Below are 14931 nucleotides of genomic sequence, written 5' to 3' on the forward strand. Positions count from 1 at the left end.
TAAATTACCGTGACAAAATGGAGTTATACTATATGCATGCTTCAAAGTCATTTTTCCGACCGACTGCAACAGTCAATATTTCGACTTCCAGCGCGTCCAGTTACTCTAAACCCGTTTCAGACGTCAACATTTTCGGGTACTAAATCATTCAGTTTTTTTTTTTTTTTTCGGCTCGGCTTTACAGTACTTTTCTGAACTGGGTGTTAATGCCATTCACAAGAATGTATATACTATTAGATTCGTAACCTGCGCAATCTTGGTTTACAAGTGCGCCATCGTAAAAACTTTTGGACTAGAAAGTCCGCTATCTCGGTTTTTGGTGTGGCGACTTCCGTGCTTTCTACGGTGCGGTCCCTTGATAAGCATGGTGCCAGGTTTTGTGGACGGCCAACCGAACTGCCGTATTGTGAGTTGTCTGGTTGGCTGGTTGAAACGGGCCTCCTGGCTGGTCAGAGGCGGGGCAGACGCGGAGACCCTCGTTCCCATGCGGTGATCAATCTCACCGCGATATTTTTGTAGCATGCCCCATGAACTTACTCCGTAATCGTGGGGTCAAAGAGAGTGTCAGACAAACGCTTGCAAAGTTCCGTTCGGTAGATCCTTCCGATTGATATATTCTTCCAATTGCTAGATTTTTTTTCAGGGCGCCCCTTAGTCGGGTGCCAAATTCTTCTAAAGGGTACACTGATCGATAGGTAAAAACACTCACCGAATTCTTTTTTTTTTTAATTCTGTGGCTTTCTCTCACGGACCTTCTGAGTTTAACTTTTTGCACTTTCGACACGGAAAATAAAGGGTGAAATTAGCTGCTACAAATTGAACGAATCGAACAAAATAATCAAATAACACGGTGCTTATGAATCTGTTTGCCTTGTCGGCTATTCAAAAGCGTGAACAAAGTTCAATAGTTTTTCCAGTAAACAATTGTAAATTTGTCTCAAGCCAGTGTATTTATTTAGTGATGCGGTGTACTGTTATTTCCTCCAACCAATTAAGGCTATATTTTTATACATAGTTTTTATTTTATTTAGTCAGTGATGTGATACTGAAGGATGCCATACACACGCTCAATGAAACGAATAACGAACACTAAGCATAATCTATTGTACATGTGCTGAAGGTCAGTGTATGTGGCCAACCCAAACCCACTGTGTAAAGTTCGATTAATAGCTCAAACACGTGTTAAAAAACTTACACGAGAGTGTTCGATTAGCCATAATGCGATGGTCGTGTCTACCCAGGTGTCACCTACCACAGTCCCAGATCACGAGCCGGTCTGTTGTTAGACTTGATTCAAGTCCACTTCTCGTGCGAGAGATTCCTATATCCGCCGCCAAAATGTAGCTATTGTGATCCCGCGGCGCAGCACAGGTTGAAGAATCATATAGGGACTTGAATCAAGCCTTGTCTATTGTGAATATGCACAGGTGCAATGACGTAGTTGCCGGCTGCAGACGTATCATAACAAAATGGCACTTGTGAAAAGTTTATTCGACGTGAGAACAAAATGCAATTCCTGAAAAACAAACAAACTGTTGTGCAAATTAATGAACTATTACTAGACGACAGAGCTGTATGTGTACACGCCGATACGCAAGAACCTTGTACCTAATTTTCCCAGAGTGGCAATCAAAAAGGCCACGAGTGTAAACCACCAGTACACAAGGGAAAGACGTTGCTTTGTGGGCATAGTCTTTTTCACTAAAGTATGGTCTTTGCATGCTTAAAATGCTATAAGACAAAACAATTATAAGCGGGCCCTATTAACCATTTTAAAATCCTTCACCCAATCCAAATGTTGACAATTATTTGCATATAACTGTGATGACCTCTATTTCTTAGTAAACTAAAGTTAAAGGAACACGTTGCCTTGGATCGGACGAGTTGGTCTACTATAAAAAGGCGTTTGAAACCGTTTGTCATGAAATGTATATGGTTGGAAAGATGTTTTAAAAGTAGAATATAATGATCCACACAAGTATCACTCAAAATTGGCACGGTTTTCATTTTACATCGCAAATTAACACGATCGGCCATTTATGGGAGTCAACTTTTTGACTCCCATACTTGGCCGACCGTGTTAGTCGACGAGGTAAAACGAAAACCACGCAATTGTGAGGCATATTTGTGTAGATCATTGTATTCTACTTTTACAACATCTTTCTAACCATATCAATTTTATAACAAACGGTTACAAACGATTTTCAAAGACCAACTCGACCGATCCAAGGCAATGTGTTCCTTTAAATGATATAATTTTAGTAAAACAGAACTTTTGTCTCGAGCGAGTAATTCATTTTCATTCGCAACTCAGTTAAACAGGCTCAAGTGTTTGGTACGCCCTACATCTACCCTACTCCTTATTTTGGATATTCACTTATTCATAGGCACTGGAGTAGTGTTAAAGCAGAACATAGCATTTTAAATACTTAAAACTGTTGTTATTACTAATACAAGTAGCGCAACCAAACATACAAATTGAAAGCAAAGGACCGCACCGAAGATAGCGGTTCAGGGAAGTCGCCACACCAACAAATACCCGAGCTCGGGCTACGTTTAGGTGCCGCACAGACGTCCTTTAGAGAGTACTAACTTGTGAATGTTGCAACTGAATATGTATTGTCTATTATTAAGAATAAGGAAGGATGAATCTATCCACTTCTAGCGAGGTTTATAGCAGATAGCAAACACATCTCCGTCACGAAAAATCAAATATCGCGTTTAGGCTATTTTGTAGGATTCAAATGTGTCAAAACTTAGTGTAATCAAAGGGCCATTTCAAGCGAAATTATTACAAAGAACGGATACTACCATCAAGGAGGCTTAGGTTGGATGTGAAATAAAACAACTGCTGCCATTACCAAAGCAATACCCTTTTTTTTAAGGCAGTGTACACTATTGGTAATTACTCAAAATAATTACAAGCAAAAGAAATTACTTGGTTACAAGCAATGGAGAGTTGTTGATGGTATAAAACATTGTAATAGAAACGGCTCCATCTTAAGTATCGTAGTTTTCAAGAGAGAAGTAATTTTCCACGAATTGATTACGAATTGATTACGAATTGAGACCTCAGAATTATGTTTTGAGGTTCCTAAATCAAGCACATGAAAGCACTTAACTTCGTGTGACATGGGTGTTTTTCTTCCATTATTATCTCACATCAAATTTGCACAGTTTGTTACTTGCGCATATCTTGAGATACACCAAGTGAGAAGACTGGACTTTGCAGTTACCAAAGGTGTCAAGTGTCTTTAAAAGTGTTGTTACATATAGACAAATCTGATCACGAATGTTTTCTGCACAATAAGTTCGATATATTAACTGCCGAGCCGATTGGAACAACTGCAAATATCCACGTTGGTGGTGAACTTTATCGTTCCTACGTTCAAAATGACCATCGATATTGTTTTTAGTAAATAAAACGTGTCTCAGTTATCATTTGAATTCTCTACCGTGTTGTATTTATTTTATTTTATATGTACTTAGTGTGTTCATTTTGTTTATCAGTGCCGTTGGGGTGCCATTGTGAGCTATCAAGATGTTTCAACTTCTCCTACTTATCATGGTCACTGTAACCGCGTCGTCATTGGTGCAAAGTGGTGAGACTTGTAATTCATTATTTCATCTATTTGTTTTGCTATTTCTTTTATTTTGTTTTCTGTTGATGTGGAGTTATACTACACTCCGTTTGATCAACAACTACATTAGCAACCACATACATCAATAAAACAAGCTCAACAAAATACTTCTATCACTGAGCTGCAGATTTTTATTTTATTTTTATTTTTATTTTTTATTTTATTTTTTTGGGGGGCGGGGGTGGGTATTGATATCTTTTCGACCGCAAATTTATTCACGTTGTCTTGAAAAAATAATAAATACCCAACAATTTTAACAGGGTATCATTTCGTGTTAACAAAAGGTATGATCTTCGTTTATTTTTTATTTTAGACGTTGCTGATATGACTTGCGGCGTTATAAGGGAAACGGGACACAGTGAGGAATTTATGTGGGATCTTCCCCAACTTCATAACGACCCAGTTGTAGTTGAATTTTCTGTCTACGCAAAGAGTGAAGTTTACCTTGCCTTAACAGACGAACCGGGCCCTAATTTGCCAGCTAAGGCAACTGTATATTACATTGGTAAGTATCGACTTATACTTACTGCATGTTTTCAGTGTGGGGAGATTGGTATCAGATACAACATTTTTAATGTTTTTTTCTTTCTTTTTTATATACTTATACTCGGGACTCGAATTCTTTATGAAGTGCACTAGTTTCCTCTGTAACAAGAATAAAGTCCATAATTGTATAATAAAAGGGCGTACACTGTATTAAACCTTATACCCTTCAGAGCAAAAGTTACTAATATCTAAAACGTAACTATCCTCAACTTACTAACTTTTATGGAGGACTATTGAACACTAGGTGGCAGCAGACTTACCAGGTCAATTTCCATTGTTTACGTAGTTCTGAGCGTGCGCACATGACCGAAAACAATGGATTTTACCTAGTAAGTCTGCTGCCACCAAGCGTCCCAAAAGTCTCCCATTGGAAAATGGGAAAGTGAGTCCACCACAAACAAGTTTTTTTACCTTGGAGAACTTCTTGAATGCCCAACCCTGAAACACTTTTAATCACAGCATATCGAGAAGTGGGTCAATGATCAGGTCCATGAACAGAATAGTTAGCAGAAAGGGGAAAATGCTTACCATTTTTAGTCGAGTATAACTACATATATGTTAACAAGTTTGTATAATCGAACAGAAAGGTAAAGGACCCACAACCCCAGGTAAAGCTTAGCCAGCAATTGAAGATTATTTTGCATTTCACATTATGTTTACATTGATCAACGATTCAACCACCGGGCTAAAAACGAAGTTTGTTCATGCCTATTCATATGTACATTATATTACCTACATGTTTACAGAGCGACAATAATGATTCTTCTTGTCAGAGTTACACCACATCAATAATGAGAGACGAAGTTGTTATATGTTCATGGTTTATTTATTAAAATACTGCAACGCAGCGGCTAAAAGCCGAAATGTAGAGTTTACAAAACAGTCATTAAAACATTACTATATGTTAAAGTACAGCGGGATACTGACCATCTTGCTCACCCCATCCCCCACCCCGTTAAAGCTCCCCATCTACACTCACAACCTTTTAACGGGCTATATGTCTAAAAACACAATACGGTGAAGGTCATTAAGACACTAGACACCTTGGGTAATTGTATATGCATAAAACAACACATCTGTGAACAATTGGGCTCAATTGGTTATTAAAGGTGCAAGATAATAACGAAAGACCTTTTGTTGCACAACTTTGTGTCCTTTTAGATTCATAATAAAAATCATCAGCTGAGGCTTTTTCATTTTTTGGGTGAGAAATTACCTCGGAAGGAACCGTTTCTCACAATGTTTTATATTATTACAGCTCTCTTGTTACTTTTGAGTATAGTTTTCAGTGCTTTAAAGAAAGATGGGGTTTTAACATACCAGTTGTTGTTCCATCCACAATGCAGCATCCTGGGCAGTCCAATACAGCAAAGTTTATGCACACCATGACCTTTGTGCAGATATATGACAAATAATAAGAGATGAATTTATGTTTTGAAACAGTGATTGGTGGGGATGGGAACACTGCTTCTTACATCTCACGGTGTAGGGGCTGTCAACCACTGACTCCAGCATCGACTGAAGTACTACAGTGCGACCGTCTTAACAACTACTGGCTCCATTTCGAAGACGGCTTCATCAAGCTTGGCTTACGAGGAAAGCTTGAACCAATCACAACATACGAGGTTCCTGAAAAAGACTTCCAGCCCCGGTATTTGGGATACTCCTCCAACATGCTGAGCCAGGGGATGTTCACTTTCTCCTTCGATAAATTTGGATGTAAGTACAACTCGACACAGACTAGTACTTTTTAAGAAAACCCACGGGGAAAAGGAATTCAATAATCTGAGTATTTGTTCAAAAGTAGTCATTACGTAATAGGCACATACGGTGCCAGATGGGGCTTGTAAGAATCTCACAGGAAGTCGTATTCATGCCCCATACAAAAGGTTTTAATGCTTTCTGTCAAAGCTGGTACGACCCGTGAAACCATGGTTTACAAACACAACTGTGTACAACAAAATGCACAATTCCTTTGAGATTTGTGTGTGCCTCTCGTTGAAAAAGAATGTATCATTTATTACAAAGAGTGTCTACTGTACTAGATGCATTGTCAGTCATCACGGCGACACATGTCTCCTTAAAGGAACACGTTGCCTTGTATCGGTCGAGTTGGTCTTTGAAAAGCGTTTGTGACTGTTTGTTATAAAATGCATAGGATTAGAAAGATGTTTTAAAAGTAGAATACAATGATCCACACAAATTTGCCTCGAAAATTCATGGTTTTCCTTTTACTTTGCGAACTAACACGGTCGGCCATTTATGGGAATCAACAAATTGACTCCCATAAACGGCCGACCGTGTTAGTCGACGAGGTAAAATGAAAACCACGCAATTTCGAGTGATACTTGTGTGGATCATTATATTTTACTTTTAAAATATCTTTCTAATCATATGCATTTTATAACAAAAGGTTACAAACGCTTTTCAAAGACCAAATCGTTCCTTTAAATTCCTTTTTTTTTTCTTTTCTTTTGTTTCAACATTAATGTTTGAAGGGTACAAGTTCAATGTACATTTTTAGACTTTGTATTTTGTGTCCTACAACAAGTACCCAACACTTTAACACCTTTACATATTTGATGATTAAATTGTCTTTAATTCTGCAGATCATACCTACAGTGAGCACGTGTACTATACAGGCGAAGCTTTCTGCCTCGACTGGTTCTTGAAAGAAATCCCAGTAGGGGTTAAACAGTTTTGTTTCCAAGCCCAGGTAGAGCAAGGACCGATTTACGTTGTTTTGAGCCCTCAGCGATTCAGAAATCCTGGTGAAATAGCTTACGAAATAGGTAAATGATTTTTGTTTTTGTTTGTGTTGTTAATGATCGTTAAAGGAACATTACAGATTTGGTTTCGCAAGCAAAAAGGTAACTAGCAGTGTAAGCACTTTATGTAATCCACCATATATCGATCGGCTATATGCATGGGTCACGAGAGAATGGTGAAAATTCAATTACAAATTTTGCATTGCATCGATGTTAAAACAAAAATGAATAAAACGCTCACTGTACGTTCCTTTAAATGATGATTGATTTTGAAGGGGAAACTTACTAACGGGAAGGGGAAACTTACTAACGGGATGTAGGCCTACGTGAAAAAAATACACCACAATTCTCACTTCCTTTCTTCGTCCTCCTTTTCCTTTCATCAATGACATTTTCCATTTTGCATGTCATTGAAAAATTGAGTAAACAAAATAATTCACGCAATGCTATTTACAATTTTGTTTTATCAGTGATTGGAGAAGAAGAAAATAGCAAGACTTTCGTCTTCGACAAAGTTCGTTCCGGGGAGCAAGCAATCAAGGAAGTTGACACCCCTTCAGTTTTAAATCCAAACAGTTTCGTAGAGTACTGTTTTACTTTCAATGAGAAGATGATTACCTTTGGCCCCGCGAGTAGAAGAGATTTGGTGGTTTGGGTGAGAGATGAGTCTATTCAAATCAAACATGTCGGATTTGCCGGAAGTAAGAAACCGGCCCAGTTCTTGTTTCCCGTGGACTTCATTCCTTCATGTAAGTAGACCGATTGCGGATATTGATAGTTCGGAAGACTTTTGTATTTGCCTCCTTAACACAGTTACATTTGTTACTTTTATAACTCCATTATGGCAGAAATCTTATTCGCAGAGTCTCCAATAATAAATATTGCAACGATTATTAACACTAGCCCTGTATACTTTCCCGAGTCTTGTGAGAACAAAATCACAGGCATATTAAGGTCGTGGGTTCGAATCCAACCAGAGTTAAACGTCTAATTGACTTTCAATTAGGCTACAGCACAATATCGTTCAAATAAATTCACCAGTAAAGTAAACAATCAACATGTTAGTCCCGTGCGATCTAAACAATATCTGAGTCAATATGAATCAGAATCTGTGAAGAAAAACAGAAAAAACGGCTTAAAAAGCAAGGCAAATTTAAAACAACATTATTCAACCAATTTCCGCGCTATTGTGTTACTGTTCTTTTTTTTATACTGTGTTCTTTTTAATTGATCTTGCAGATTACCAAGGCGTTATCGACTTACCGCCAGAATCACCCGCCGGGTCAGGTACTTTTGTTTTCTTCTAACAATTCTTTCTTTCCCATGTGACTAAGTTACCTGCCGCCGTTTGTTTAATTTGATGTCTTAATAAAGGAATAGAGGGGGGTTTTAACTTTGTTGAGTAAAAATATGTTGTGATACAATGTCTGAATGTTACGCTTTAAGTAATTCTTCTTTCAGATAAATGCTTGGAGAAACCGTGTGCAGAAAACGGTCAATGTTATGTTGACCATTCGTTCAGCCACGGTTACAGATGCGAATGTTCTAATGGGTACACCGGGAAAAACTGCGATAGTAAGTTTTAAGATTGATTTCCTACCATTTGTACATTCAAAATTATTTAATTTCTACTAATAATCGTAACAAACGTAATTTCAATTAAACTTATTCCAATTGTATTGACATATAGAAGAAGGTACTTTAACATTATATCAACGAAAACCGCAGTTAGTGTAACTTTAATAGTGTTACTAACACTTGATTTGGCGCTTGTTTGTTTCTTACAGTACTTCCACCGGAAACTGGTAAATATTCTTCATTATTCTCCATAAGCTAGTTTGTACCAATAATGAATATTGTCAACGATTATTGACACCAATGTTGTTTAGTACTTTCCCAAGTCTTGTTGGAACAAATCACAGGCATATTACTCGGGTGGGATTCAAAACCAAAATTAAAATTATTTATCTCCGATGCAAATTTAAAATATATTAAACCATTCGTGAACCCGTTGCTAAAACATAGGAGTCGAACATGCCATAGCTACTGGGCAATCTCGGTGGTCTAGTTGGTGTGACAGTGCTATAAAATTGGAAAGGTCATGGGTTTGAATGCAACCAGAGTGATATGTCTGTGATTTTTCACAGAGCTCGGGAAAGTACTGAGTATGAAGAGCTAACACCAATATCGGTGTATTGTGGGTAAAACCAAAATCAATATTCGTTATTATTTAGATAAACATCTATAAAACCAAAATAATCTATGAAATTATCGACAGACTATAATTATTGCAAGCGGAATTATTGCTAACGTGTAGATATTGGTACACTATCTTGCTGCATGGTGACACGGGATTAGCAGATGTATTTCCCGGACTATAAACTCAAATTTGTCCGTACTTTCAATTTACTAGAATTAAAAAAAGAACATGGAAATGGGTCGGGGTGTATGTTGTTCCTGTTAGAAGTAAAACAATAATTTCACGTTGCAACTATTTTGTTGATACGTTGATACGATAGTTAGCCAACAATTTTAGCCAAAACTAGGAAATCTTGTACCATCTTTAGGAATTAAAACATATGAACTACATCATCAATTCATTGAAATATGGACTGTTGCAATGATTATCATTTTAAACAGCGTCAGAACAAAACAAGATTTGCGGAATACCAACTACTTTTTTCATTAATCCTTCGTTGCATGCCCCGCCCCGTAGTCAGACTTGCACGAATGTCGTCATAAATGCCTTCCCCAGCCAATAAACGACCGGGAAACGTGAATGACTCGTGTTCGGTTTCATATTCTTTTGCAAAAGCTAGTATTCTTTCCAGAAGAGACAGTTAAACAAAAGAAAATGTAAACGGGTTAGTTTTCAATTGTTTGAATGCTAATTAGTATTTATTTATTTGTACATTTTTTATTTATTTTTTTCATTGTAAAACCGCATTTTTTTGTCGGGCATGTCTGAGGATGGAACTAAAACGGTTTCACCTGTGTTTTTTTTTTAATAATCGAAACAATGTAGGGCAAAGTAGAGGAATTGGTTGATTAATACAAACATCGTTATATAACATTTGTTGTATAATTTCTCCGTTATAGTACCGGCGGTCGGGGAGTCAGGTAAGTGAATGTTATTAGATATGGTCTCTTTAATATTGGCAATGAATTACATTTTAAAAAAGAACCAACGCTTGATACAGATATTTGAACATGTGTTTTCGTAACTATCTTCTTTTAATGTATATTTGGTTTGCGGTAACACCATGTGTGTATCTACTTGCCAGGTAGAGTTTGTTCTTAGAGAACTGTCTTGCTTTATTCTACTGCCGCGCAGTAGATAATCGGAGGTTCGGGAGACTTCTCAGTTCTGAAAAGAACTGTCCTGCTTTTTAACTATTACCATGGCGGATGGTATAGAAAGTAGACTGGACGACTACTTTAGCTTATAGGATCGTATTTAACTGTACTGCCGCAGAGTCAGTTCTGAATTTGTCTCAACGTTTCGACTAGCTTGCTCTAGTCATCGCCAGTCTGACGATGACTAGAGCAAGCTAGTAATACCATCCACCCTGGTAATAGTTACAAAGCAGGACAGTTCTTCAAGAACAAACTCTACCTGGCAAGTAGATACACACATGTTGTTACCGCAAACCAAATATACATTGATACCTCACCATGCAATGCCTCAGATCCTATATATCTTCTTTTAACTTATAAATGCAATTCTCTAGTAAGGAATAATAACATGTATTGACCCATTTCACCTGACGTCATCATCAGAATAATCTTGGATGCGCCATTTTGGTGGTCAAAGTCAACGTGTGTTATTCAGTGAAGTGCGCATTTTTAGGTGACGCGGCGTTTACGCGTAAGCCTATACGCCTCTCTTAATACTTATGCATGACGTCATAGTTCTTACCCAAAATGAGGCTATGGGCGCACTTCCCCATCACTTGCAGTGGCTGCGCCCATCGCCTCGTTTTGAGTTAGCATTGTGACGTACCTCATGAATAAATATTAAGAGAAGCGTATTGACCCATAGACATAGAATATTTATTTGTATATCTATGTATTGACCACCAACATGGTGAGCGTGGCATCAGTCGCCGCGTGTGACGCGCGTGAAAGGGGTCAATAGCTTAGTTTACCATAATAAATCTTAAAAACGAACGTGTCTTATGATCTAAATAATGCAATTATATGTTGTTTTATATCGTTTTATATTAACTGTCTTTCTTCTAAAGTTTACGTTGAAACATAATGTAAAACCTTTAACCGTCATTTCCTTACACAGCTATCAAATCGACTAAGGCTCCTGAAAAAAGGCCTACACCTAAGCCCGGTAAGCACGATCTAAATTGCCTTTACATCGATAAAAAGCCTCGTAAACAGAGAATCTCTCCCCTGGTTAACTCACAAAACAACATTACCCGTACATTTAAAGACACTGGACACTATTGGTAGCTATCAGAGACCAGTCTTCTCACTTGGTGCATTTCAACATATGCATAAATATCAAACCGGTGAAAATTTGAGCTCCATTCGTCTTCGAAGTTGCGAGATAACAATGAAAGAAAAAACACCATTAGTCGCCTCGAAATAAAATTCGTGGAAAACTACTTCTTTTTCGAAAACTTCCTTACTTCAGAGAGAGCCGTTTCTCACAATGTTTTACTATCAACCTCTCTCCATTACTCAAGTAAGGTTTTTAAATAGTTATTTTGGGTAAGGTTAATAGCAATAGTGTCCACTGCTTGTAAAACGTAATGCAAATACGTTTGTAGTTTATAGGCTCCGCCATCATGGTAAACCTACGCAACTGCAGAAAACTTCAACTGCTACGATGTAATTTACTTACATCATCTCGTACTTATTCATTCAAACTATGAATTTAATTTAAGCTTCACCTAGTGGTAAACAAAGACAGACTTTGAGTAGAAATACCTCCGCCATGGTTTATACACTTATGAATCTAAAAAAATCTCAACTGTTTTTGTTTTTTTTCTTTCTAAAATCTTCTTTAAAAAATCTTACTTAAATTAAACAATTCAAATGATTTGTACAAGAAAAGAAACAAACTCCGTCAAAAAAATCAGCATATCAATTACCAGTATATTATACTTCAAACATATAAGAAAATCGATGCCTCGGTTTTATACGATAACAAGCAACAACTGCGAACATATGCATACTGAGCAAGACAATAACATGAATTTGATTAAAGCATCACTAATTAGGGGGTTAAAAATCACAGCAGAGCGAAATATTTTTTCATCGCACTTGTATTGTTTCAACAAAGAATCAAATCGTTTTACATGCCGGGCAAGCTGTCGCCGGTAAAAACGAAGACAAACTGCTGTCACCGTTACGTAAGCGATAAATTCCCATCGGATACAGGGCGAGATGTCACCGCTCAATACGGGGTAATAGGGAGCTTTCGATATTGAGACAGTAGGCACACACAACGGTATACAATTGTAAGCGTAATTTTTTCCCAGGGAGAAGAGGCCACTAGCATCAAGTGGTGTGTTTTACCTGCTTTCACTCACGTTGTGCAAATCCAACCAAGCTTATACACTCATTGGTGGTGTAAACAAAGACGGAAACAGATTGTAGGCTATGCTCCGCATGATGTTCTTGTATGCAATCTACAATATAGGGTACTTTAGAAACGCTTTTGTGTGCGTTGTATGGCACTGCACTGAACCAAGTAGACTTGATTCAAGCCCCGTTCTCGTGCGAGAGGTTCCTAAAAACACCCAACGTCAAAATTTAGCTATTGTGGTCACGAAAATTGGCCAGGCAAAGGTTGGTGGATGCCAGCCTTGCAAAAGTTCTATGATTTTTAGGCGATGGGACTGAAACAAGACTTGAGTGAATTCTATGTCACCGGGCGGCCCGGAACATACAGAACTGGAGCACTAGAGCGTGAGCATCCGGACCAGCGTGTTATGCTACCTTCCGTCGTGTGTGCCTATCGTTGCTTTTACGAAAGCTTCCTAAGAAGGAGGACTCAAAATAGAGCGCTAAAAAAAAATTGTACACAGCTTGCCATACGTGACAGATATAAAAAGAAATAGTAGGATAGTGCACAGCAGGGTCACTGTGTCAGTGTTCTGGAATTGACTGTTTGTGACCATGTTTGGACATCACCTGGTATTGGATGGTCGTACATTCACTTAAATCATACAGGCACAATACTACAGTCCACAAGACTCATCAGGTACTGACTTAAAGATAAGTCTTTACTTTATGGTATAAAAATGGGTAGATTGTTGAGCGTTGGTTACCCTGTATTAATTTGTGGTGACTAATGATTCTGAATTTTGAATTTCACTGAAAATTACAAGCTATGTGACCTGAATGTCCATAATTGCTAGAATCACTTCTTTACAAGAAAAATCCTAACTTTACAGTACACAAAAAGAGAAAAACACAGCTATAGAGAGAGAAAGAAAATATGAACTGTAATGGTAGCTTGGTGCTAAAGGAAGAAAGTTTGGAAGAGTATCCTATGCTTAACATGAGACACGATAGTGGATGGAATGAAACACGTTGTATGCCTACAATATCTGCCGCGATAATGGTGATTTAATGTAGCTTGTTGTGCAGTACTTACATCGAGTACAGACATGCTGGTTGTAAATGCACAGGTTCATGTATTTGCAAACATAAATACATGCACATGTACATACATAATTTTCAGATGTCCTTACCGTCAACCACAGAAGTAAACATGCTATGTAGTCATATCTTTTGTTTATTACGGAATCCATTGCAAGCAGCTCCCCTGTTGGTTCTGCCGCAACTAAGCTGGAGAAAAAAGCAACACAATCCATAACGTGCAAATGAAGCATACAAAATAAAGCTGCGTTTAGGTATGGTTACTTTCATTTATATTTTGTTGTAATCTGATTTTTACTGTTTCACGGACATTCAGATAAAACACCGCCGACTATCGATTGCAATGTTGAGCTCGGGGACAACTATGTGACATCAGCAGATTCAAAGACGATGCAAGTTCCGTTTAGTTTTCCACGGGCCGAAGATAATTCGGACAAAAACCCATACGTCGTGTGTGTTCCCTCCTCTAACAGTGAATTCCCCCTTGGTACTTCTACGGTGAAGTGTACAGCTACTGACGAATCTGGAAACAGAGCGACATGCGACTTTGAAGTCGAAGTGAAGAGTAAGTGTGATTTGTCTGGGTTTTACTATTGGTTATTGGGTTGTTACTTTATTATGACTCGGGACGCAATTTTGTTTTTACCACATGCTGGCTACGGCGTCAACAGTGAAGGGATCCGGGAAAGCGACCATACATTACTCGTGTCTGCCATTGCCACCGTGTTGTACGGAAACAAAACTGCACTCGAGACACAATGCCGAAATGACAATCATGTAATAGATCCCTGAAATACCACACACACACAATTTTGTAAATATAAAGTGTTTTCAAAACCTGACTGCCACCCTCCACCCTGACCCCTACCAACTGACTTAAGGGACACGTTGTCTTGGATCGGGCGATTTGGTATTTGAAAACGTTTGAAACCGTTTGTTATAAAATGCTTACGGTATTAGATAGATAATAAGTATAATATAATGATCAAACATGCCTCGAAATTGCACGGTTTTCATTTACGACACGAACTTTCAATCCATAACAAAATATTGATTGTAGCGTATAAGAGAATGACTTTTGAGCCCTGTTTTTGAGGTTGCAATCTGGGCCCAATTTCATAGAGCTGCTAAGAACAAAAACTTGCTGAGCACGACATTTTTTTGCCTTGATAAAAACAGGATTACCAACCAAATTTCCACGTGATTTTCAGGATAAGCTATCAACAGCTGAATACCTGTAACAAGCAATATGAAACAAATGGAAATTTGGTTGGTAATCCTGTTTTTACCGCTGGAAGAAATTTCACGCTAAGCAGATTTTTGTGCTAAGCAGCTCTATGAAATTGGGCCCT

The 14931-nt window shown here is 38.0% G+C and overlaps 1 protein-coding gene across 1 annotated transcript in view; it reads left to right on the plus strand.

Annotated features, from left to right (window-relative positions):
- Positions 1-14931, plus strand: part of LOC139939728 (uncharacterized) — an 80703-nt gene that overhangs the window by 4039 nt on the left and 61733 nt on the right. Inside the window, 11 exon segments of the mRNA XM_071935819.1 lie at positions 3511-3602; positions 3955-4146; positions 5631-5906; positions 6797-6979; positions 7426-7704; positions 8195-8242; positions 8417-8530; positions 8743-8760; positions 10055-10075; positions 11250-11297; positions 13896-14144. Of these exon segments, the coding sequence (XP_071791920.1) occupies positions 3542-3602; positions 3955-4146; positions 5631-5906; positions 6797-6979; positions 7426-7704; positions 8195-8242; positions 8417-8530; positions 8743-8760; positions 10055-10075; positions 11250-11297; positions 13896-14144 (1489 nt within the window). The 5' untranslated portion in view covers positions 3511-3541.

Source organism: Asterias amurensis, chromosome 7 (assembly GCF_032118995.1).
Source record: "Asterias amurensis chromosome 7, ASM3211899v1".
NCBI classification, from domain to species: Eukaryota; Metazoa; Echinodermata; class Asteroidea; order Forcipulatida; family Asteriidae; genus Asterias; species Asterias amurensis.